This window comes from Bos grunniens, chromosome 4 (assembly GCF_055505025.1).
Source record: "Bos grunniens cultivar Pamir isolate PY7600 chromosome 4, Bosgru_T2T1.0, whole genome shotgun sequence".
In the NCBI taxonomy this organism is placed as follows: Eukaryota; Metazoa; Chordata; class Mammalia; order Artiodactyla; family Bovidae; genus Bos; species Bos grunniens.
The window spans coordinates 33,885,146-33,909,205 of record NC_141168.1 but is presented as its reverse complement, the minus strand read 5'-3'; the positions used below and the strand labels follow the sequence as shown (position 1 = coordinate 33,909,205).

The window sequence follows — 24,060 nt, the reverse complement described above, 5'->3', positions numbered from 1 at the left end:
AGGCAGAGAGGAAGGGACTTGCAAATCTTCCTGCGCAGTGGCTTCTGTTTTCCTGGCCATGACAGAATACTGAGTCAGCTCCTAATATAAATGAGGAGATTTAGCACAATCACTGGTTTGGAAAATGTTGATGGCCAGAGAAGGATAAATAAATTAAATGTGGCAGGAAGAGTCCTCTGAGATTTTAAATCCAAATGTGTAGTTGATTCATTTAGTGAATATGTATTGAATACCTACTGTGTGCCTAGGTTAGGTGCTGAGTATACAGCAGAATAAGATAGACACATTTGCAATTCTCAACGAGTTCAGAGTCTTGCATGGTAAACAAGTATCAAAAAATTATTACATTACTTAATATTCATTGTAATGGTGAGAAAGATTCTTGCATACAAGAATCACAATAGAAAGGACTTCTCTGAAGAAGTGTTAGGACACCACAGGAAGGATGAGAAGGATTGGGCATGGGTAGGGAGGCAGAGAAAGGAATGGGTGGAGATACCCAGGCAGGGGAATGCTGAGCAGAGGCCCTGGGGAAGGACTTGCTGACAGGTGGTGGGCAGGGCTTCCCACTGGTCAGTGGTGTGGTGCCTCTAGTGGGCGACAGGTGTGTCGAATAGTCGTCTGTTCAGCTCTTATGTTGTTACCTCAAATTTGGCACATCTCCAGATGATTTTCTTTTGTATTTTTCTTTTCTTTTTAGCTGGGGGATAATTGTTTTACAGTGTTTTGTTGGTTTCTGCCATACAACAGTGTGAATCAGCCCAAAGTATACGTATATCCCCTCCCTTTTGCATCTCCTTCCCACCACCCACCCCATCCCATCCCTGTAGGTTGTCTCAAAGCACCAGGTTGAGCTCCCTGCGTTATACAGCAGCTTCCCACTGGCTATCTATTTTGCATATGGTGATACGTAGGTTTCAGTGCTACTCTCTCAATTTGTCCCACCCTCTTCTCCACATGTTTTTATATTTTGTGTGTTTATAGTCATTGAATTAATTTATTTATCAAATATATATTTGATAAAATGATGCTACATTTACCTGTGCTAATCTTAAAAATATTATAAACCAACCCACTGATAGTGTGTGAAATGTAAGTTTATCTTGGGGTTGCTTACCAAAAAACTGGGACAATTCTCTTATTTTAGGCAGCTCGTATCCAAGTCTATGCCCCAACCAGTAATGCTGAAGAAGCTGAAGTTGAACGATTCTATGAAGACCTACAAGACCTTTTAGAACTAACACCCAAAAAAGATGTCCTTTTCATTATAGGGGACTGGAATGAAAAAGTAGAAAGTCAAGAAACACCTGGAGTAACAGGCAAATTTGGCCTTGGAATACAGAATGAAGCAGGGGAAAGACTCTATTAGAGTTTTGCCAAGAAAATGCACTGGTCATAACAAACACCCTCTTCCAACAACACAAGAGAAAACTCTATACATGGACATCACCAGATGGTCAACACTGAAATCAGATTGATTATATTCCTTGCAGCCAAAGATGGAGAAGCTCTATACAGTCAGCAAAAACAAGACCAGGAGCTGACTGTGGCTCAGACCATGAACTCCTTATTGCCAAATTCAGACTTAAATTGAAGAAAGTAGGGAAAACCACTAGACCATTCAGGTATGACCTAAATCAAATCCCTTATGATTATACAGTGGAAGTGAGAAATAGATTTAAGGGCCTAGATCTGATAGATAGAGTGCCTGATGAACTATGGACAGAGGTTCGTGACATTGTACAGGAGACAGGGATCAAGACCATCCGCATGGAAAGGAAATGCAAAAAAGCAAAATGGCTGTCTGGGAAGGCCTTACAAATAGCTGTGAAAAGAAGAGAAGCAAAAAGCAAAGGAGAAAAGGAAGGATATAAACATCTGAATGCAGAGTTCCAAAGAATAGCAAGAAGAGATAAGAAAGCCTTCCTCAGGGATCAATGCAAAGAAATAAAGGAAAACAACAGAATGGGAAAGACTAGGGATCTCTTCAAGAAAATCAGAGATACAAAGGGAACATTTCATGCAAAGATGGGCTCGATAAAGGACAGAAATGGTATGAACCTAACAGAAGCAGAAGATATTAAGAAGAGATGGCAAGAATACACAGAAGAACTGTACAAAAAAGATCTTCACAACCCAGATAATCATGATGGTGTGATCACTGACCTAGAGCCAGACATCCTGGAAGGTGAAGTCAAGTGGGCCTTAGAAAGCATCACTAAGAACAAAGCTAGTGGAGGTGATGGAATTCCGGTTGAGCTATTCCAAATCCTGAAAGATGATGCTGTGAACGTGCTGCAGCCAATATGCCAGCAAATTTGGAAAACTCAGCAGTGGCCACAGGACTGGAAAAGGTCAGTTTTCATTCCAATCCCAAAGAAAGGCAATGCCAAAGAATGCTGAAACTACCGCACAATTGCATTCATCTCACACGCTAGTAAAGTAATGCTCAAAATTCTCCAAGCCAGGCTTCAGCAATATGTGAATTGTGAACTTCCAGATGTTCAAGCTGGCTTTAGAAAAGGCAGAGGAACCAGAGATCAAATTGCCAACATCCGCTGGATCATGGAAAAAGCAAGGGAGTTCCAGAAAAACATCTATTTCTGCTTTATTGACTGTGCCAAAGCCTTTGACTGTGTGGATCACAGTAAACTGTGGAAAATTCTGAAAGAGATGGGAATACCAGACCGCCTGATCTGCCTCTTGAGAAATTTGTATGCAGGTTAGGAAGCAACAGTTAGAACTGGACATGGAACAACAGACTGGTTCCAAATAGGAAAAGGAGTTCGTCAAGGCTGTATATTGTCACCCTGTTTATTTAACTTCTATGCAAAGTACATCATGAGAAACGCTGGACTGGAAGAAACACAAGCTGGAATCAAGATTGCCAGGAGAAATACCAACAACCTCGGATATGCAGATGACACCACCCTAATGGCAGAAAGTGAAGAGGAACTAAAAAGCCTCTTGATGAAAGTGAAAGTGGAGAGTGAAAAAGTTGGCTTAAAGTTCAACATTCAGAAAACGAAGATCATGGCATCCGGTCCCATCACTTCATGGGAAACAGATGGGGAAACAGTGGAAACAGTGTCAGACTTTATTTTTCTGGGCTCCAAAATCACTACAAATGGTGACTGCAGCCATGAAATTAAAAGATGCTTACTCCTTGGAAGGAAAGTTATGACCAACCTAGATAGCATATTCAAAAGCAGAAACATTACTTTGCCAACAAAGGTTCGTCTAGTCAAGGCTATGGTTTTTCCTGTGGTCATGTATGGATGTGAGAGTTGGACTGTGAAGAAGGCTGAGTGCCGAAGAATTGATGCTTTTGAACTGTGGTGTTGGAGAAGACTGTTGAGAGTCCCTTGGACTGCAAGGAGATCCAACAAGTCCATTGTGAAGGAGATTAGCCCTGGGATTTCTTTGGAAGGAATGATGCTAAAGCTGAAACTCCAGTACTTTGGCCACCTCATACGAAGAGCTGACTCATTGGAAAAGACTCTGATGCTGGGAGGGATTGGGGGCAGGAGGAGAAGGGGACAACAGAGGATGAGATGGCTGGATGGCATCACTGACTCGATGGACGTGAGTCTGAGTGAACTCCAGGAGCTGGTGATGGACAGGGAGGCCTGGCGTGCTGCAATTCATGGGGTCGCAAAGAGTTGGACACAACTGAGCGGCTGATCTGATCTCATGAGGGAAAGTTTTCTCACATTTCTTTTTTTTTTTTAATTGAGTACTATCAGTACAATAGAATAAGACAGAGTAATTTCAAGTTATTTAATATTGAAGCAAAAGAATTCCAAGTGTAATATTCAGACAGACAGATTAAATAAACAATTTAGAATATCATTCATAAAGTTCAGGCAAAAATAAACCAAATTAGTTCCTGGGGAAAACCGAATCTGTTGCCTGGAATTACCCAGCTCCACTGACTATATTTACTTTTTAAATTGCACATTTATCTACTTTCCCTCTATAAATGACACCTGTTTAGAGAGAAGCAAAGGCTTGGCTTTGCTTTTGTCACCTGTGCCTCGTTACACTTCTGTGAAAGCATATGTGTTTACCACTGTCTTAAATTGTTCATTTGTGGTTACTTGATTTTATTGTAATTTTTAAAGCATACTATTTTTATTTGTGTAGAAAAAAATTCTTTTAATGTTTTATAAATTTCTGATGGTGATTTGTATTATCACTTACAAAAGTACATATTGTTTCAGGTCTTAAGTAAGCTTCATGCATAGAAAAGACCCCACTGCTCTTTCTTCTTGAACCCAAATGCAAACTTCTGGAGACCAGAAAGAGTGAAAAGCATCGAGTGTGTGTGTCCATGGTAATCTGCTGGCTGTGTGCAGGAAGTTACAGCAGAATTAAGCCATGAAAAGGATCAATTGTTTTTGTGAAAAACCCTCAAGATGTGCCTTGAATTCAAAGAATCAAGTTCATTATAATCGTAAACTATTTATTAATCTTTTTTTTTAATCTGAAATGTCCTCAGTGGTCAGTGGTATTTTAAAGAGCAAAATGAAAAATATGATTAAAACCAGAACACAAAAGATTGTTGAAGATTGTGGAATGAAATTCTCAATGTTTTTCTCTTCCTGAAAAGTTTTTAGTGGACATTTGCTATACTTCTGAGCATGGAACGGAATGTAACGTGAGATTGATATCTTTCATTCATTTATTTGCTTATGTGCCAGACTGGTTTTACAGATGAGAACATCCCAGGGTTTTCTGCTAGGTTTCCCATAGATAATTTGGTGGGCAGGGAATTAAGGGCAATGTGGTACGAGGGGCTGATTAAACTACATTAATTTTTGTTGGATGTTCCAGGGAAATGGGGGTGGGCTTTTCCCCTCTGGGGAGAGACAGCAAGGCCTGCTATGGCATCTCATTATACTGCATACCTGCTCCTGCTGACTGACGGGGTTCTGTGTGAGATGGAAAGCCGAGTCAAGGCATGGCATTACCACCCACTCCCCTGGCCTGGAACACTACCTCAGATCAGCACGCGCTCGCTGCTCGGTGGTGCAGGGACAGCGCATCCTCCAGACATTGTACTACCTAGAGTTTTCAGGCAGAAAGTGAGTGCTTAGCCTCAGGCTTCTAGCTCAGATCTTGAGAAAAGCCAAGTAATGTTCCTTGCTCTCACTCAAGAGAGGCTTCTGAGAATTCTGCCCTAATAAACATTTATTTAAATATTACATGAAGCAAAACATTTCAGTTAGTTGGAAGTACGTAGAGGTCAGTTAAAAGGCTTGTCAATTTCTGTAAGATATTTTTTCTGGGGTTAAAAATGGTAGTTTAAAATAATGTATATTCTACATCCACATCTCTATTCCTGCCCTGAAAATAGGTCCATCTGTATCATTTTTCTAGATTCCATATATATGTGTTAATATACAACACAGAGGGAAGGGGAGGGTGGGACTAATTGGGGATTAGGATTGACATATACACTGCTAAGTCGCTTCAGTCATGTCCGACTCTGTGTGACCCCATAGACGGCAGCCCACTAGGCTCCTCTGTCCCTGGGATTCTCTAGGCAAGAACACTGGAGTGGGTTGCCATTTCCTTCTCCAGTGCATGAAAGTGAGAAGTGAAAGTGAAGTTGCTCAGTCGTGCCCGACTCTTAGCGACCCCATGGACTGCAGCCTACCAGGTTCCTCCGTCCATGGGATTTTCCAGGCAAGAGTACTGGAGTGGGGTGCCACTGCCTTTTCCAACATATACACTACTTTGTGTAAAATAAATAGTAAGAAACTGCTGTTTAGCACAGGGAGCTCAGGTTGGTGCTCTGTGATGACCTAGAGGGGTGGGATGGGGATGGGGGGTTGGGATGGGAGGGAGGTTCAAAAGGGAGGGGACATACATAAACATAGCTGTACAGATTTGTTATACATAAGAAACTACCACAACACTGAAAAGCAGTTAAACTCCAATTAAAAAATAAAAGTAAAATAATAATAATAAAGTAAAATAATGTGTAGTTCAGCAGTTACTGTTTTCTTAGCTTGCCGGTGACCTTGAGTGACATGTTCAAGCACTTGAGGCATTATGCTGCTCCTTGGTAACCTCTTTGAAGAGCTTCTGTTTTAAGCTGTGCATCCCTAGTGCGTGGGGTTTCATGTGAATCCACTGACTATTAAATGAATTCTGCATGCACATTCCATTTGACACCACTGTGATGCAATGGGGCATTCTACAGAATTGGATTTTTAATAAGTAATTAAAATATATCCTTTGAAACACAAATTATTTTAAAATCTCCCCAGTATTTTGATGAAAATCTTTAAAAATATAAATAGATTTTTCTACTTTTTCAAAAAGATTTTTCACATAATTTAACTTTTTAAATGATATATCAATATTCTTATCTGTAGTAATTTTTAAAAATGCTGTTGAAGAATGAGAGCCAGTTTTCCCATCATTAAGTAATTCATTTCTACTTTTGAGCTTGTCTTTCTGATTTTTAATGGTGGTATGGTCAACTTCCTCAACTATCTACTGTTAGTTTTTGATGGTATTTGAATTTCTTGCCCCAGATTTTCTTCTTTATATTAGACACAGTTGCCTATATTAAATCCATTACTGTGGAATAGTTTTTGCAACTTACTTTCATCTGGATTCATGGTAGTTACATGTATGTTGAAGATGCCAAAATAGGAACTTCAGGTATTGCTAATGTGGTATAAAAGAATTATATGTCCTCATTGGCTTTGAAGCTATTTCTGTAACCGTTCAGCTTTTTCTTTCTTTGGCTGTACCATGCAGCACACGGGATCCTAGTTCCCTGGGCAGGGATCAGATCTGTGCCCCCCGCCCCCCGACAGTGGAAGCACGGAAACTTAACCACTCGACCATGAGGGAGATTACACTGTTCTGCTTTTAAAGTGAAGCAATGTCTGTTAAATTAAATTTTGTTTATTATTGACAGCTTAGTTCTCCTTTGGATCTTTTTCAGTTATATTATGTTATTGAGTAAATCTGACTATAAAACATCGGTAGAAAATGTGTTCTTTTCCCTGTTTTGAAATTCAGTAGACGTATTTCTGAAAATATCTTCATGTAAAATGACTTGCCACTCCCCATTTGGTGGCAAATTAAGTTTGTTGTTTTGCAAAAATGTGTGTGTGTGTGTAATTTGATTGGAAGGACTGATGCTGAAGCTGAAGCTCCAATACTTTGGCCACCTGATGTGAAGCACCAACTCTGGAAAAGCACCAACTCTTGGAAAAGACTCTGATTCTGGGAAACATTGAGGGCAGGAAGAGAATTGGCCGACAGAGGTTGGATGGCATCACCGATTCAATGCACATGGGTTCGAGTATAATTTGGGAGATAGTGAAGGACAGGGAAGTCTGGTGTGCTGCAGTTCATGGGGTCACAAAGAGTCAGACACAACTTAGCGACTGAACAACAAAATGTTGATACTGATTATTATACCCACTTTATAGATATGGGAGTTGAGACTTAGAAACATTGACTTGCCCAAAGAGCTAATAAACAATCCAACAGTCATTTTCAGCAATATTAATTGACTAATGTCTCTCACATGGAACATAAAAGAATGGACAGAGAAAATTCTTGCCCTCCACAGTTCATTAAATAATGTGTCAATGTGTCAATCAGCTTCAGTTTACTTTCCAGATGAAAACATAATTGCTTATGTTTATAAATACATTCAAATGAATTAATTCCTTGGACTCCCAACCCCCATTACCAGTATAGGAGGGAGTTATTTTTCAGGTAGAGGAACTGAGTCACTGAGGGGGCAAATGACTCTTCCAAAGGCCCACAGCTGGGAAGTTTAATAGCCAGGATTTAAATTCCTAGCTCTTCTGTCTCCATTTCTAATTCTGATCTCTTCCTATTATGATTCACAGTCTTTCAAAGTATATCACAAATGAAAACCAGCTCTTCAGTTTTGTGAGCAGCACCCTTTACTGGAGAAGCTGAGCTGTTGTAGGAGGCAAGTAGCTGTAAACTATATAACATGAATATGAAACCTTTTAGTGAAATATTGATGCTAAATATAAAGGCCTAAGATCTCTAAACATTTAGCCTTTGCCTTTTCATCTTATAATTTCTGTTCAATCAGTATGACCATTTAAAGAATAAATATTGGAGAAAAGAAGAGCATTATTTTTAATCAAAAGTTCATTGTTTATATATAAGAGTAGACTTGGAATGATTGTAGCATTTCTTTTAATCATGGATCTGTTCAGTCACTCCTTTGTTCTCCTGTTTAAAACTCAAGACATCAATACAGTACCATTTACTTGATTGAGCACCAAGTGGGTAGGGTATTATGATATTTTATTTCCAAGGTTAAATCAATGTTTTGGGTAGATATATGGTAGGTTATCAGTTAAACATTTTCCACCAAAAATATTAGCCATTAATGAAATCAGTGGCAAAAAGCCTAAACTTCAGGAAGGTGTGAAGTCAGGTGGATGTTTAAAAATGTATTGAAGAAAACATAAATTCTATCTCAATATCTATGTCTTCATGACATACATATATGAATCCCAAGGCCTAAATCTTTTTATAAAAAACACCTTTTGTTTTCACATTGCAAAGATGCCACCCTTTATATGTTATAAGGTGGTTTTTTAAGTTTAACGATCACTGTTGTCATATTAGACACCACAGGAAGGTGTTAATTATCTTGAGGTGGCCCAGTGGCCCAGTAACCCTAAGGCAAAATGCCAGCTGAGTCCTGGTTGCAATCCAGGTTGAAAACACTGCATTAACTTGTTCAGTCTCTTAACGTCCTTACAAACAGAATGATAAGCCTGGAGAGAAAACATATTTGTTCCAACTGAGTTAACTATTCCAAAATAAATATATCCAACCCCTGGCTAACCATTTGTGATTGTGTGTAAAAAGTAACTAATGAGCACTATTCTCCAAGGTTGTTAATTATCTTCTGAACAGGAATGCTTTTTAGATATTGTTCCTCTGAGTGCAGTAAACCTGGGTTATCTAGGCAACCTAATGAGCATCTTTGAGCATCTGCTGCTGCAGAGAGCTTTCAAGTTTTAGGCAGAAGTTAGGAAAAGCTTTTGCCAACAGCGGGCCAATAAGACCCAGTGCTGTCGTTGGTGTGGAGCTGTCACCAATGCAAGATTTAAAGGTAAATGTGTTGTGATTGATGATTGATGTTGGTGGTTCCATGATATTCATGGAATGATGTTCCACACCAAGTTCATGGAGAATGTACATCTACAGGATAAAGATAAGAGAGTACAGGTGGGATGTTCTACAAAAAGTAGAGGACTTGTAGGGGGAATAGGGCTGGGGGTGGTGTTCATGAAAATATCAGGCAGAGGAAATCCAATAAAACTTATCTGCTAGCCAGATGGAGCATTCCTGTACTGTGCCAACCCATTGAGCCTATAGGATTTGAGGAGTTTCACTAATATAAAATACATTTTATACAGTGAATAAGCTTTGTATAAAAAAAAGTTTTCCTTTTTTCTAAACCAATAAGTCAAAATGAAAAACGAAAATGAATTTTCAGTCAGTACTCTGGAAAGAAGTCAAGAAAATCTCTCTGTCTTGCCCAGATGTAACTACATAGTCAAATCAGTCAACACCCTGGCAGCAGTTTTAACAGATGAACCACACCTATTTCAAAGTAGGTTGCCAACTCCAAGTTACCAGATTTTCCCACTTAATGGATAGAGTCTATCTTTGGGCTTGATTTTATCTAAGCAAAAGGCTTTATTAGAAGTAAGACACAAATTTAAATAAGGCTACTTCAAGGTCTACCCAAAACCAAATGATCCAGTCAGTCTGATAATTTTGGCCAATAAGATGGTCCGTGAGCTACTGTACTGCCTATTTTGCTATGGCTCTTCTTTTTGGTTTTCTTGGTAGCTGAAGTGCTCAGATTGCCTACCATGTGTAGACTTGGCTATACTTCACCTCAATATGTGGTTAACACTAGCATTAACACTAACTAATGCGTTCAGGCTCTTGTGAATAAGGAGAAGATTTTTATTGTAAAATCCAAGATAAGCAGTGAAAAAATGGGTTTCAAGCTTTTCCTTACCCCATCTTCAAAATATAGTTATATATTTGTCTTTAAGCAATTTTGCTGTAGAATTAGAAATATTATTTCAAAGTGCATATATACTTTTACATTTTTAAAATACTAACTTGTACAAACTCATAAAATGTATGCAAAGCATAAGAACTTATAAAAAAGTAAAAATCACTCCAAGTGTCACCACATGAGGAGATTTACATTTTTGAATATATGTGATAGTTTCAAAATGGCATCATAACTTGATAATGTTTTGTATCATGTGCATTTCTTCCCATCAGTAAGTATTTGGGAAACTTAATTGTAATGGAATCACATAATTTCATATTATGAACATTATGTAATTTATTTAGGTTTCTTCCACTTTTTGAACATTAACATACTTTCCTATTGTTCACTGTTACTTTCAGCGCTTTGAACATCTTGGTACATGGCACTTTGTTCTCATCTCTGCTCATCATTTAAAATATATTCCTTGGAATAGAATTACTGTCTCAAAGGCTATGAAGTATTTTAAGAATCTTGTTAACTTTTGCCAGCTTACTTTCCGTAGAGTTTATACTAGTTCATACTTCCACCTGTATGCAAAAGAACATCTCAAGTTATTTTGAGCATCATTGAATATTTTAAAAATTAAAATAATAAACCTTTGACTATTTGATAACTGAAAAATGATGTCTCAGTGTTATTTTAAATTATGTTTTTTGATAGTCTAATAGTTCTGTATAGCTTTAATAATTATTTTTGCATTTTAAAAATTTCTCTGCTCATGTATTTGCCTTTAGCAATTTGTAAGAATTCTATATGTTTGAAATATATCATTATATTTGTTGAATGTGTTTTAATGGGGTTTCCCAGGTAGCACTAGTGGTAAAGAACCGTCCTGCCAATTTAGGAGACAGTAAAAGACACAAGTTTGATACCTGGGTCAGGAAGATCCCCTGGAGGAGGGCATGGCAACCCACTCCAGAATTCTTGCCTGGAGAATCCCATGGACAGAGGAGCCTGGTGGGCTACAGTCCATAGGATCTCAAAGAGTCGGACGTGACTGAAGTGACTTACGATGCACACACGCAATCTATACTTATTGACAAACATGGAATGTTTTGGGCTTCCCTGGTGGCTCAGAAAGTAAAGAATCTGCCTGCAATGTAGAAGACCCAGGTTCGATCCCTGGGTCAGGAAGATCCTTTGGAGAAGAGAATGGCAACCCATTACAGTATTCTCGCCTGGAAAATTCCATGGACAGAAGAGCCTGGTTGGCTACAGCCCATGGGGTCTCAAAAGAGTTGATCGTGACTTAGCTATAAAACAACAATGAACATTAGAATCATTTTGCCTATTAAAAATACCCCATTGATACTGAACTGTTCATTAATAATATGGAAAGAACTGATAACTTGCCCCAAGTTCAATGTTCCCATTTAAGGATGTGGTAGACCTCTTTATTTATTCATATTTTTATATTAATAATAGTTCATCTCTTTATGCAGTTTTTGGTGTTTTACGCTTTTCATGGTAGATGTGAATGGAATCACATTTTATTCTCTGTTTGGCTATTTTAGGATGTCAGTTGTTGAGAATTTCCCACCAATCCTAATCCTTGAGCAACACAGCAGACATTCTTGCCCTACACCCAATTAAAATTAGTAAGAGCACATGAGCATAAGACTTCATGACAGAACCATTATTTAGATTGTTGAATAATAACACACTGCTATTATACAGATAATATTATGAAAGTATGCTATGCTGTGCTTAGTCGCTCAGTCATGTCTAGCTCTTTGCAACGCCATGGACTCTAGCCCACCAAGCTCCTCTTATCCATGGGGATTCTCTAGGCAAGAATACTGGAGTAGGTTGCCATACCCTCCAGGGGATGTTCCCAACCCAGGGATCGAACCCAAGTCTCCCACATTTCAGTCAGATTGTTTACCATCTGAGCCACCAGGGAAGCCCATGAATACTGGACTGGGTAGCCCATCCCTTCTCCAGAGGAGCTTCCTGACCCAGAATCAAACCAGAATCTCCTGCATTCCAGGGGGATTCTTTACCAGCTGAGCTACCAGGGAAGTCCTTATAATAGTATACAATGGCATAATAATATAATAATACATAACCTATATGCAGGTCAGGAAGCAACAGTTAGAACTGGACATGGAACAACAGACTGGTTCCAAATAGGAAAAGCAGTACATCAAGTCTGTATATTGTCACCCTGTTTATTTAACTTATATGCAGAGTACATCATGAGAAACGCTGGGCTGGAAGAAGCACAAGCCGGAATCAAGATTGCCGTGAGAAATATCAATAACCTCAGATATGCAGATGACACCACCCTTATGGCAGAAAGTGAAGAGGAACCAAAAAGCCTTTTGATGAAAGTGAAAGAGAAGAGTGAAAAAGTTGGCTTAAAGCTCAACATTCAGAAAACGAAGATCATGGCATCCGGTCCCATCACTTCATGGGAAATAGATGGGGAAACAGTGGAAACAGTGTCAGACTTCATTTTTGTGGGCTCCAAAATCACTGCAGATGGTGACTGCAGCCATGAAATTAAAAGACGCTTACTCCTTGGAAGGAAAGTTATGACCAACATAGATAGCATATTGAAAAGCAGAGACATTACTTTGCCAACAAAGGTCCGTCTAGTCAAGGCTATGGTTTTTCCATTGGTCATGTATGGATGTGAGAGTTGGACTGTGAAGAAGGCTGAGTGCCGAAGAATTGATGCTTTTGAACTGTGGTATTAGAGAAGACTCTTGAGAGTCCCTTGGACTGCAGAGAGATCCAACCAGTCCATTGTGAAGGAGATCAGCCCTGGGATTTCTTTGGAAGGAATGATGCTGAAGCTGAAACTCCAGTACTTTGGCCACCTCATTCGAAGAGTTGACTCATTGGAAAAGACTCTGATGTTGCGAGGGATTGAGGGCAGGAAGAGAAGGGGACAACAGAGGATGAGATGGCTGGATGGCATCACTGACCCGATGGTCGTGAGTCTGAGTGAACTCCAGGAGTTGGTGATGGACAGGGAGGCCTGGCATGCTGCAATTCATGGAGTTGCAAAGAGTCGGACATGACTGAGCGACTGAACTGAACTGAACTGAACACAAATATAATAACATATTTTGTAACGTGATTAATTCATTTTTCATATACATTTGCATACAGATTTTTGCATACTTTTAATATTAATATTATTTTTTGGAGTAGGAAATGGCAACTCACTCCAGAATTCTTACCCAGAGAATCCCCACGGACAGAGGAGCCTGGCGGGCTACAGTCCATGGGGGTCACAAAGAGTCGGACACAACTGAGCAACTAAGCACAATAGTTATCTTTCAGTTCAGTTCAGTTCAGTCGCTCAGTCGTGTCCGACTCTTTGTGACCTATGAACCACAGCACACCAGGCCTCCCTGTCCATCGCCAACTCCTGAAATCCACCCAAACCCATGTCCATCTAGTCAGTGATGCCACCCAACCATCTCATCCTCATCGTCTCCTTCTCCTCCTGCCCTCAATCTCTCCCAGCATCAGGGTCTTGTCAAATGAGTCAGCTCTTCGCATGAGGTGCCAAAGTATTGGAGTTTCAGCTTCAACATCAGTCCTTCCAATGAACACCCAGGACTAATACACATGTTATTTCTATCTCTGTTCTTGTTATCACTGTTTCATCAACAACTGAGTTTTTCTCTTATACTAGAATAAATTCACTGTTAGTTATGGAGGTAAAACAAAATAACTATAATTATTTTAGTACTGTACAATAATAATGAGCTTGTTCCATTTTAGTGTTTTATTGGTGTTCTAGAAGACTGATAGGAAAAAAAAAGAAAGAAAGAAAGAAAGTGAAAGTGAAGTCGCTCAGTCGTGTCCGACTCTTTGCGACCCCGTGGACTGTAGCCTACCGGGCTCCTCCATCCATGAAAAGTGGCACTTAATTTCCTGCTCAACACCCTTACTCTATCTGAAATATTTCAGTCCCTCTCCCCAAGTCTTTCCTCATCAAAATCTATACTCAAAAGCTTTAAGTTCAAACTAGCTTAATGGAAAATGTTATCACTCATGTTATTTAATCCTAAGGAATAAATTTTCCAAATCTAAATCAGCCTTTTATTTTAATATCAAAAAAATAGTGAATGCTTCAAGTGAACTATTATGGTGCTATAAAACCATATTTATTAACTTGAGACATGAATGATTATTATGTAGAAAAAGCAAGTAACTAAATAATGAAACAATGTAATTCAGTTAATGTAAAGTTATTATATTGCATAGCATAACATTTAAAAAACATATATAATGTACAAGATTGTAAATACTAGTTTATGGTGGAGATGGGATTACAGGTGATCTTTTAAATTAGTTTTGCTTAACTTTATTTTTAAAATTTATCTGAAATAGGTATTACTATATGATCAAGATAAAATTATTAACATGTTTTCAACAGAAAATGCTTCAACTTTATGAATATAGATAAATCACATTAGGTAAAACATATGTAAGTATAAGAAAATATCCTGGTGACTTTCCAAGACAAGCCTATGAATATTTTGAGTTTTCATTGAATAGGTTTGGTAGACATATTGCCAACATACAAACCCTCTCTGGAAGGTATACACAGTCCTCAGTGTCTAAGGAGCACTAAGATATAATTGCTCACCTCCAAACCCTTCCCTAGTCCTATGAAAAATTTGTATTTAATTGGACATCTGACTACCAAAACAAACATATGGAGGAAATGGCTCCCTCTGTTTTTCACATTGTCCATTAAGTTCAATCTTTCCATCTCTTTTTACAATTTACCAGTGCCTCAGGGATCTGCTTTTTCATCTCTTTAACCTTATCATTAAATAAAGAAGTCATCTGTACTCTAATAACATATTTTTCCAGAATTCTTATCTTTAATAATATGGATTCGTGTGCCCTTCTATTTAGAGATAAGCTGCAGTTTAAGTTTTAAAATGGTAAAAAGTACTTAAATTTATTTATTTTCGCTTCAGTTCAGTTCAGTTGCTCAGTCGTGTCCGACTCTTTGCGACCCTGTGAATCGCAGCACACCAGGCCTCCCTGTCCATCACCAGCTTCCGGAGTTCATTCAGACTCACATTCATCGAGTCAGTGATGCCATCCAGCCATCTCATCCTCTCTTGTCCCCTTCTTCTCAGAGGCTAATTACAATATTGTATTGGTTTTGCCACACATCAACATGAATCTGCCACGGGTGTACAGAACATAGGCAAAACACTCTCCGACATACATCACAGCAGGATCCTCTATGACCCACCTCCCAGAATATTGGAAATAAAAACAAAAATAAACAAATGGAATCTAATTAAAATTAAAAGCTTCTGCACAACAAAAGAAACTATAAGCAAGGTGAAAAGACAGCCTTTAGAATGGGAGAAAACAATAGCAAATGAAACAACTGACAAACCACTAATCTCAAAAATATAAAAGCAACTCCTACAGCTCAATTCTAGAAAAATAAATGACCCAATCAAAAAATGGGCCAAAGAACTAAATAGACATTTCTCCAAAGTAGACATACAGATGGCTAACAAACACATGAAAAGATGCTCAACATCACTCATTATCAGAGAAATGCAAATCAAAACCACAATGAGGTACCATTTCACGCCAGTCAGAATGGCTGCGATCCAAAAGTCTACAAGCAATAAATGCTGGAGAGGGTGTGGAGAAAAGGGAACCCTCTTATACTGTTGGTGGGAATGCAAACTAGTACAGCACTATGGAGAACAGTGTGGAGATTCCTTAAAAAACTGGAAATAGAACTGCCATATGACCCAGCAATCCCACTGTTGGGCATATACACTGAGGAAACCAGAATTGAAGGAGATGCGTGTACCCCAGTGTTCATCACAGTACTGTTTATAATAGCCAGGACATGGAAGCAACCTAGATGTCCATCAGCAGATGAATGGATAAAAAAGTACTTATATTTTTAAACCTCTGCAAAGGGGAGAAAACTAATGGTATTCTTTTTTCTAACCCTGGAAAACAGTTGGAATTGGAAGATAGGTGGTTTGGAGGAGGTTATTGCAGCAATGAAATTAAAAGACACTTATTCCTTGGAAGGAAAGTTATAACCAACCTAGATAGCATATTCAAAAGCAGAGACATTACTTTGTCAACAAAGGTCCATCTAGTCAAGGCTATGGTTTTTCCAGTGGTCATGTATGGATGTGAGAGTTGGACTGTGAAGAAAGCTGAGCGCCAAAGAATTGATGCTGTTGAACTGTGGTGTTAGAGAAGACTCTTGAGAGTCCCTTGGACTGCAAGGAGATCCAACCAGTCCATCCTAAAGGAGTTCAGTCCTGGGTGTTCATTGGAAGGACTGATGTTGAAGCTGAAACTCCAATACTTTGGCCACCTGATGCGAAGAGTTGACTCACTGGAAAAGATCCTGATGTTTTGAAAGATTGAGGGCAGGAGGAGAAGGGGACAACAGAGGATGAGATGGTTGGATGGCATCATCGACTCGATGGACATGGGTTTGGGTGGACTCCAGGAGTTGGTGATGTACAGGGAGGCCTGGCGTGCTGCAGTTCATAGAGTTGCAAAGTCGGACACGACTTGAGCAACTGAACTGAACTGAATATATGTGTATTTTTTAAAGTTACATCTGTAGTAATTAACAGTAAGTGCCATGTTTGAACTATAAATATGCACTAAACAAGTTACCTGAATTTCCATAATTAATTAAATTATGTTTCACAAATGTCTTTGCATATATACTGGATACAAGTATATATTCTAGATAGGTAAAAATGGAGTATGTGAAAGTCATTCAGTTGTGTCAGACTCTTTGAGATCCCATGGACTATACAGTCCATGGAATTCTCCAGGTCAGAATACTGGAGTGGGTAGCCTTTCCCCTTCTTCAGGGGATCTTCCCAACCCAGGATCAAACCCAGGTCTCCTGCATTACAGATAGATTCTTTACTAGCTGAGCCACAGGGAAGCCCTAAAAAAATGTGCTAACACAATTCAAAAGCAAACTAATAGTCAACATTGAATGACAGGAAAATATCCAGGTCAAGCCTGCCATGTATGGTATTATGATTTTATAGACTCTGTGGTGTACTCACGATACAGCAGATGTAATTTTGCTTGGAAAGTTTGCCTTGGTTGACTCATCAAGGTTTTGGTTTAGATCACTTGAGTCATAAACTCAGCTTCCTTTACAAACAAAGGTATTGACAGTAGAATATCTAAAGGAATAAAAGACTTCTGTAGCCAGATGATGTGTTCACAGCTGATTTTCTCCTTAAAGGAACTCATTTCTGATTTTACATTTTTTCTTCTCTGAGAGGGGACTGCTCTTCTTTTGTTTTGAGTAATTGATGGTTATGACTACCATAACCATCAATCTTTATTATCATTGGTACGTCAGCCTTATTCGTATCTGTCAATCACTCTGATAATCCTAGTCTGTTTACGGGCTTTTCCAGGTTCTTCTTCAAGTGGTCAGTAGCCACTGACCTGTTTTCTTCTACTGCCCTCTACCTCTTTCACTTCAGTTAGAAATATTTGTTCATTTTTGTGCTTGTTTAATATTTTTATTTAAAGTATACTCAATATACAGAATATATTGAACACTTTCCAGTATGTCTTTCCTGTTTTGAAAGGAATTCTAGATAAGAGGAGAGTATAGGATGAAATAAAAAAGTGAAAATTGATGCGACTTTTGTATCATGGTGAGTGTCACCAAAAATAAGTCCCTAGGGACCTATACAGCCCCCGCCCCCCACCCCCCCATAGGATAGCCCAGCTGGCTGCCCAAATCCCTGGTTTGCCACTTCTTGGTGCCCAATGCCCTTCCTCTATATGATCCATTTTGGTCCCTGTCCCAAGTCTTTCCTCATCAAAGTCTATACTCAAAAGCTTTAAAGATTCATCTCTAAATTCTATTCCTTCTTTTCTACCTTTCCAGATTTCTCCCATCAACTGACTTCCTTTTCCCCCTCCTCTGAAGTTCCTTAGTGATATTTTTAAAGGCTGTGAAGCATACAATTATCATTTACCTTGGAAAAGTCTACTTTGAGAAATCCAGTTTCAGAATCCCAGTCTTCAGATTTTTATCTGTGGCTGTTTTCTACCTGAAGTTTCTTTTTCTGCTTATGTGTTACTAAGTCGCTTCAGTCATGTTCAACTCTTTGAGACCATATGGACTGTAGCCTGCCAGGCTTCCCCTTCCATGGGAATCTCCAGGGGAGAATACTGGAGTGGGTTGCCATGCCCTCCTCCAGGGGACCTTCTCAACCCAGGGATCGAACCCGGGTCTCTAACGTCCCCTGCATTGGCAGGAGGGTTCTTTACCATTAGCACCACCTGGGAAGTCTTTTTCTGTGGACCACTCTATTTCTTCTGTCATACATTTAGCCTCTTAATAGCAGTGTGTGTGTGTGTGTGTGTGTGTTGTCAGAGCATGGCTGCTAGATTATATCATAGAATGCAGGTGATGAATTGTTGATCAGCATAAAGCAGAGACTTTCTTTAGCCATTCAGGGCAAAATCAGAGGGATTTATATAGTTCAAAATACTTGTAGTGATATTTTATTTATTTTTTGTAGTGATATTTTAATACAAAATGAGCACCTTGAGTTTTTCTTTGTTTAAAAAAATAAGCAAAAAATGCTGAATTTATATACATCTTCCCTCTAGTTGTTATCAAAACTTTGATTTCCATTATGTGGATCTAAAGAAAAGTAAAGGAATATGTGGCATATAAATGTTTGCAAAATATGTAAATGCTCACAATAAGTATAAGCTTGAATAGATTGAAACAGTGACATTTAAAGTTACCTAAAAGCCTGGAGAATCCCAGGGATGGGGGAGCCTGGTGGGCTGCCGTCTATGGGGTCGCACAGAGTCGGACACGACTGAAGCGACTTAGCAGTAGCAGTAGCAGCAAAATAGTATAAACCAAATTTCTCTCAATTTTGGTAGCCCCTTCATGAAGAATAATTTTTCAGGACAAAGTTTAGTTACCTTTTAAAAAGGTTTACTAATGTTTATGTTCTTACTCTGCATCATGTGTACCAATCATTCTTGAAATTTATTTCTTAGTTTTATCCCTACAAAACACTCACACCGAAGCAGACGGAGCAAATACTTTTAAACAGAAAGAAACAAAATATACAAGCTAAAGAAGCTAAAACCCACAGAAACAAAAAGTAATTCTATATTTCATTACTTTAATTGATTTTAAAATATGTAAGCACTTTGATAGACTCTACTCTATATAGGATTTACTGGTTTTCAAAGTATACAATGCAACAAAAAAAAGTGAACCTAGATTCTTTTTTTCTTGTTCATTGGAGCTATCACATCTCATCTATCAGACCTCTAAGTAGAATTTTAAAAGTGGGGTACTCTCTCACGCCCAAGGACCATGTAATTAGCATATGAATGTGTAACGGATTGTTTGAAGTAACAATTAAGGGAACAATACATAAAGGAACTGAAGAGAGCTACCAACACCTGGGAATCTTGTATTGAAAAAAGCTTTCTTAACGTAAGTAATTAAAAACCAAGGACAAATGCTGATTGTGTAGCAGTAAAGCCCTCCAAGGAAAGCTAAAATCTGCTGATATTTTGCTGTCGTCCTTTAGCCTGAATCATTAAAACAAGAGCTTACTGTTTGTTTTTTTTTTTCCAGTGGAATACTTGTTAATTATAGGTTCTACATGGCCTTTGGTCTTCTGAAATCACCAAAATGCATTTATATGTCAAAAATGTCTTTACATTTAAAAAAATATTTTTATTCAAAACATAAATGATGAGAATAAATCTTTTCCCTATGGGCAGGGCAAAGTTTCAGAGGAAAATTCCAAGTGATGGCCAGGTCAGGTCAGATATATGGTCAATTCTCTTTATTTGCCCAAATAATTCCTACTGGGAAATTCAACCCCAGTAAATTTTTTTTTTTTTATTTTGTTTCTCTTGAAGAGGTTCCTACTCAGGCAGAGAACTTAAGAGAATAACCAGTAACTCCAGATTGTTAGGAACCCTTGATATTGGGGAAGACTTAGTGAGTAGGAGGCAGGAGCCATGGATTATTGTTTCCATTTTTTTCACTTTTTGCCTGTACAAACCACTTAAATTTCCATTGAAAAGATTTGTCTTATCTCTAAAATAGGAATTTTTGTAGGCTGTTAAATTCTGAATCAAATGACCTTTGAGGTCCTCACATCTAGTTGTATGTATTCCTTGATCATGAAAAAACACTTGTCCCCAGAATTTAACCTTAAATGACTACCCTTTTATGGACAATTCTAAAAAATGTGTTATGAGCCTAATGTTTAATTTTTAAATAGAAAAGCAAATATATGCATGAACATTCAAAGCAGTATTTTTCACAATAGCCCCAAAGAGGATACAACACAAGTATCCAACAGTTGATGAATGGATAAATAGAAAGTGGCACAGCCAACATCAAAACAAAAATTGCGGCATACAAAATGAAACAGGCAAAGAAAACTGTATTCAAGGCAATTGCAGTAGGGCGAGAAGGCAGACCCGAATCTAAACTCAACTCTGATGAGGCCGAAAAGGTAAGGTGTTTTGAGAGCTAGGTTGATCCCAGTGTAAATGTAATTCAGGACATTGGAGAAAGTCATCGGCCATCTGCATTTGCTAGTTGGCTCCACCCAAAAGAAAAATAAGCCTATATCATTATGGCAGAGGTAGTTTTTACAACTTGGAGCAAGACACCTCAATGGAAGTTAGGTTGCTACCCTCCCACAGAAGGTGGGAGATAAGGGTGCTTATTTCCTTTGATAGTTGCTTTTCAGAGAGATGTTTTCCTTAGTTTTGATAAGTACAGTCCTAGTTGTAGAACGGCATATGGGCTATTAAAAAAATGTACTTCTCAAAGTAACAAAGAAAGAATGTATAAATGAAATGCTGGAAGAAATAGGAGGTCAGAAACATAGAGCTAGGATGTAGCCTGTCCAAAGTTTAGTCAAGCTGAGGGGAGCTTTAAGGCCGTCTTGGACACCGAACAATGGAATACTATTAGACAATAAAAAGGAATGAAGTATTACACTGCAGTATTTAAAGTGGATAACCAATAATGGCCTACTGTACAGCACATGCACCTGTCCTCAGTGTTATATGGCAGCCTGGATGGGAGGGAAGTTTGGGGAGAATGGATACGTGTATGTGCCTGCATATGTGTTCACTCATGTCTGACTTTTTGCACCCCATGGACTGGGGCCTGCCAGGCTCCTCTGTCCTTGGAGTTTTCCAGGCAAGAAATACTGGAGTGCGTTGCTATTTCCTACTCCAGGGGATCTTTCTGACCCAGGGATCGAACCCATGTCTCTTGTATCTTCTGCATTGGCAATTAGATTTCTTTATCAGCTGAGCCACCAGAGAAACCCAGATACATGAATGAAAAGAGAAAGTGTTAGTCGCTCAATCGTGTCCAACTCTTTGCGACTCCATGGACTGTCACCCACCAGGCTCTTCTGTTCATGGAATTCTCCACGCAAGAATACTGGAGTGGATTGCCATTTCCTTCTCCAGGTGATATTCACCTGAAACTGTCACAACATTGTTAATCAACTATACTCCAATACAAAATAAAAAGTTTAAAAAAAGGAATGAAGGACTCATATATTCTACAACATGGATAAACCTTGAAAACATTAATTTGCTAAGTTAAAGAAGCCAGCCATAAAAAGCCATGTATTACATGATTATGTATTTAGAAATATCTGGAATATCCAAATCTATAAATTAATGGAGGTTGAGGTGGGGTTGGGGGTGGCAGCTAAAGGTATGAGGTTTCTTTTGGGGGATAATAAAGATGCTTTAAAATTTTCTGTAGTGATGATTGTATAACTCTGAGTATAGTAAGTGCCATTAAGTTGTACACTTTCCTGGGTGAATTGTAAGGTGTGTAAATCATATTTCAATAAAACCTTTATCAAAACAAATGTTTGTTGAAATGTGCTACATGGTCAATAGAATATTTATGGGTAGAGAAATTTTTAAAACAATTTTTTTTGCCTTCTCCAAGGTAGGTTTTGGTTTTCAATAATCTATGGATTCAGAATGTGTATTTCTGTAAGATAGCCTGCTTTTAAGTTTTTGTAAAATTTTAGTATGTATTGATGTGTTCTTATTGGTGTGTTCTGCTAATCAGATTGTGTATAACATGGAATCGAAGAAAAATAATTTCTGAAACGTGCTTGAGATATTTGCCTCCCTTAAATTGGGAACTGTCAAAAAAGAAAAAAAAATCTGTGTAAAGAGAATAAGAGGAAATAAGAGTCTCTCTTCAAAACTGATGAGAAATATATATAATATGTATGCATATCTGCAGTATGGTATAAATAAATCCTTGTATTCAAATGAAAACCATATGGACAGAACCCCAATTTATGAATATGTAATGTTCCACATGTTCATTTGTAAACTAGTTATTTGCAGCCTTTTCTTTTTTTTGGTCATGCCATGTGACTTACAGGATCTCAGTTCCCCAACCAGGGACTGAACTCACCACGGCAGTGAAAGCCCGGAATTCTAACCACCAGGCAACCAGGAAATTCCTGTAGCCTTTTCTACAGAAACAGTTTTGTCAACACTGATCAGCTTCCAAACTTAGCTCACAAAGATGTATTTTGCTCACAATGTAGCTGAAATGGCATAGTAGTGTTAAGACAGGCTGGAATAAAGGGACAATAGCACGAAGAGGAGAATGGATCATAACGTCCCTGTTTCTTGGGTACAGGCATGACTCCAGGCAAAATTCTGAACTATATAGAGTGAGCCTTTGGCTTCCATCCATTTTCCTTTCTGTAGCCCTTGCCCCGTGTTCAAGAACTAGAGCTTCTCTCTCTAGGTCATGAAAAGTCCACTATTTTATGATGCCCCAAGCTTCCCACTGGATTATCGCCCTCAGGCATCACTGTTCCTCTAAGAGACAAATTCACTTACACTGTCTAACACAAGCTTTGTCCCAGCCAACACGCCCGCACACACACACACACACTGAAATTTCCATTTCTTCAAGACTATTAATTTTGTTGTGCCTTAGAAGTAAATTTTGAAAACATGGTAACCTCTGGATCTCCTAGAAGCATTTACAGATACAACTTGAGTTGTAACTTGAAAAGTATCACTGCTGCTGCTAAGTCACGTCAGTCGTGTTCGACTCTGTGTGACCCCATAGATGGCGGCCCACCAGGCTCCCGTCCCTGGGATTCTCCAGGCAAGCATACTGGAGTGGGTTGCCATTTCCTCCTCCAGTGCATAAAAGTGAAAAGTGAAAGTGAAGTTGCTCAGTCCTGTCCAACTCTTCGTGACCCCATGGACTGTAGCCTACCAGGCTCCTCCGTCCATGGGATTTCCCAAGCAAGAGTACTGGAGTGGGTTGCCATTACCTTCTCCGACCATTCTATCTTGCTGCTGCTGCTGCTGCTAAGTCGCTTCAGTTATGTCCGACTCTGTTCAACCCCATAGACGGCAGCCCACCAGGCTCTGCTGTCCCTGGGATTCTCTAGTTAGTAGGATTTCGCGTATTCCATTGACGGAATGGTAAGAAAAATCTAAAGATAGAATAGGCTGTCCTTTCTGACCCTAGTCACTCTATGAGATGAAATCCTCTAGGTTGCTCATGCTTTTCACAGAATACCTTCTTTGTCTCTGCCTGAACTTCAGCAGTTTTAACATGTGCCCTGCTAAAAGTTACACTAATTTCCAGAACAGGGATGGTGGAGTCTATAGTGGTGGCAGTTGAAATTGTGAAGATGACATAGAAAAGAATAATCGAGGACCGTTATTGTATGAATGGTGCTTTGGGCTTCTTATGTTTTTTAAAATTTGTACATATACATTTTTCTACACATTGATCAATTGGTTTTTTTTCTTGGTTGTAGATTGGATTTATGGATACTACAGACAACAGAGAAAACTTGTTGAAGAGATTGGCTGGTCCTATACAGGTAAATATATTAGAATATAATGAA

General features: G+C 38.8%; 1 protein-coding gene across 5 annotated transcripts in view; it reads left to right on the top strand.

Annotated features, from left to right (window-relative positions):
• Positions 1 to 24,060, top strand: part of PTPRZ1 (protein tyrosine phosphatase receptor type Z1) — a 208,563-nt gene that overhangs the window by 43,349 nt on the left and 141,154 nt on the right. For all 5 annotated transcript variants that reach the window (XM_086395877.1, XM_086395876.1, XM_086395874.1 and 2 more), the window contains one exon: positions 23,971 to 24,036. In XM_086395877.1, coding sequence (XP_086252003.1) covers positions 23,971 to 24,036 — 66 coding nt within the window. The remainder of the gene's footprint in view (positions 1 to 23,970; positions 24,037 to 24,060) is intronic.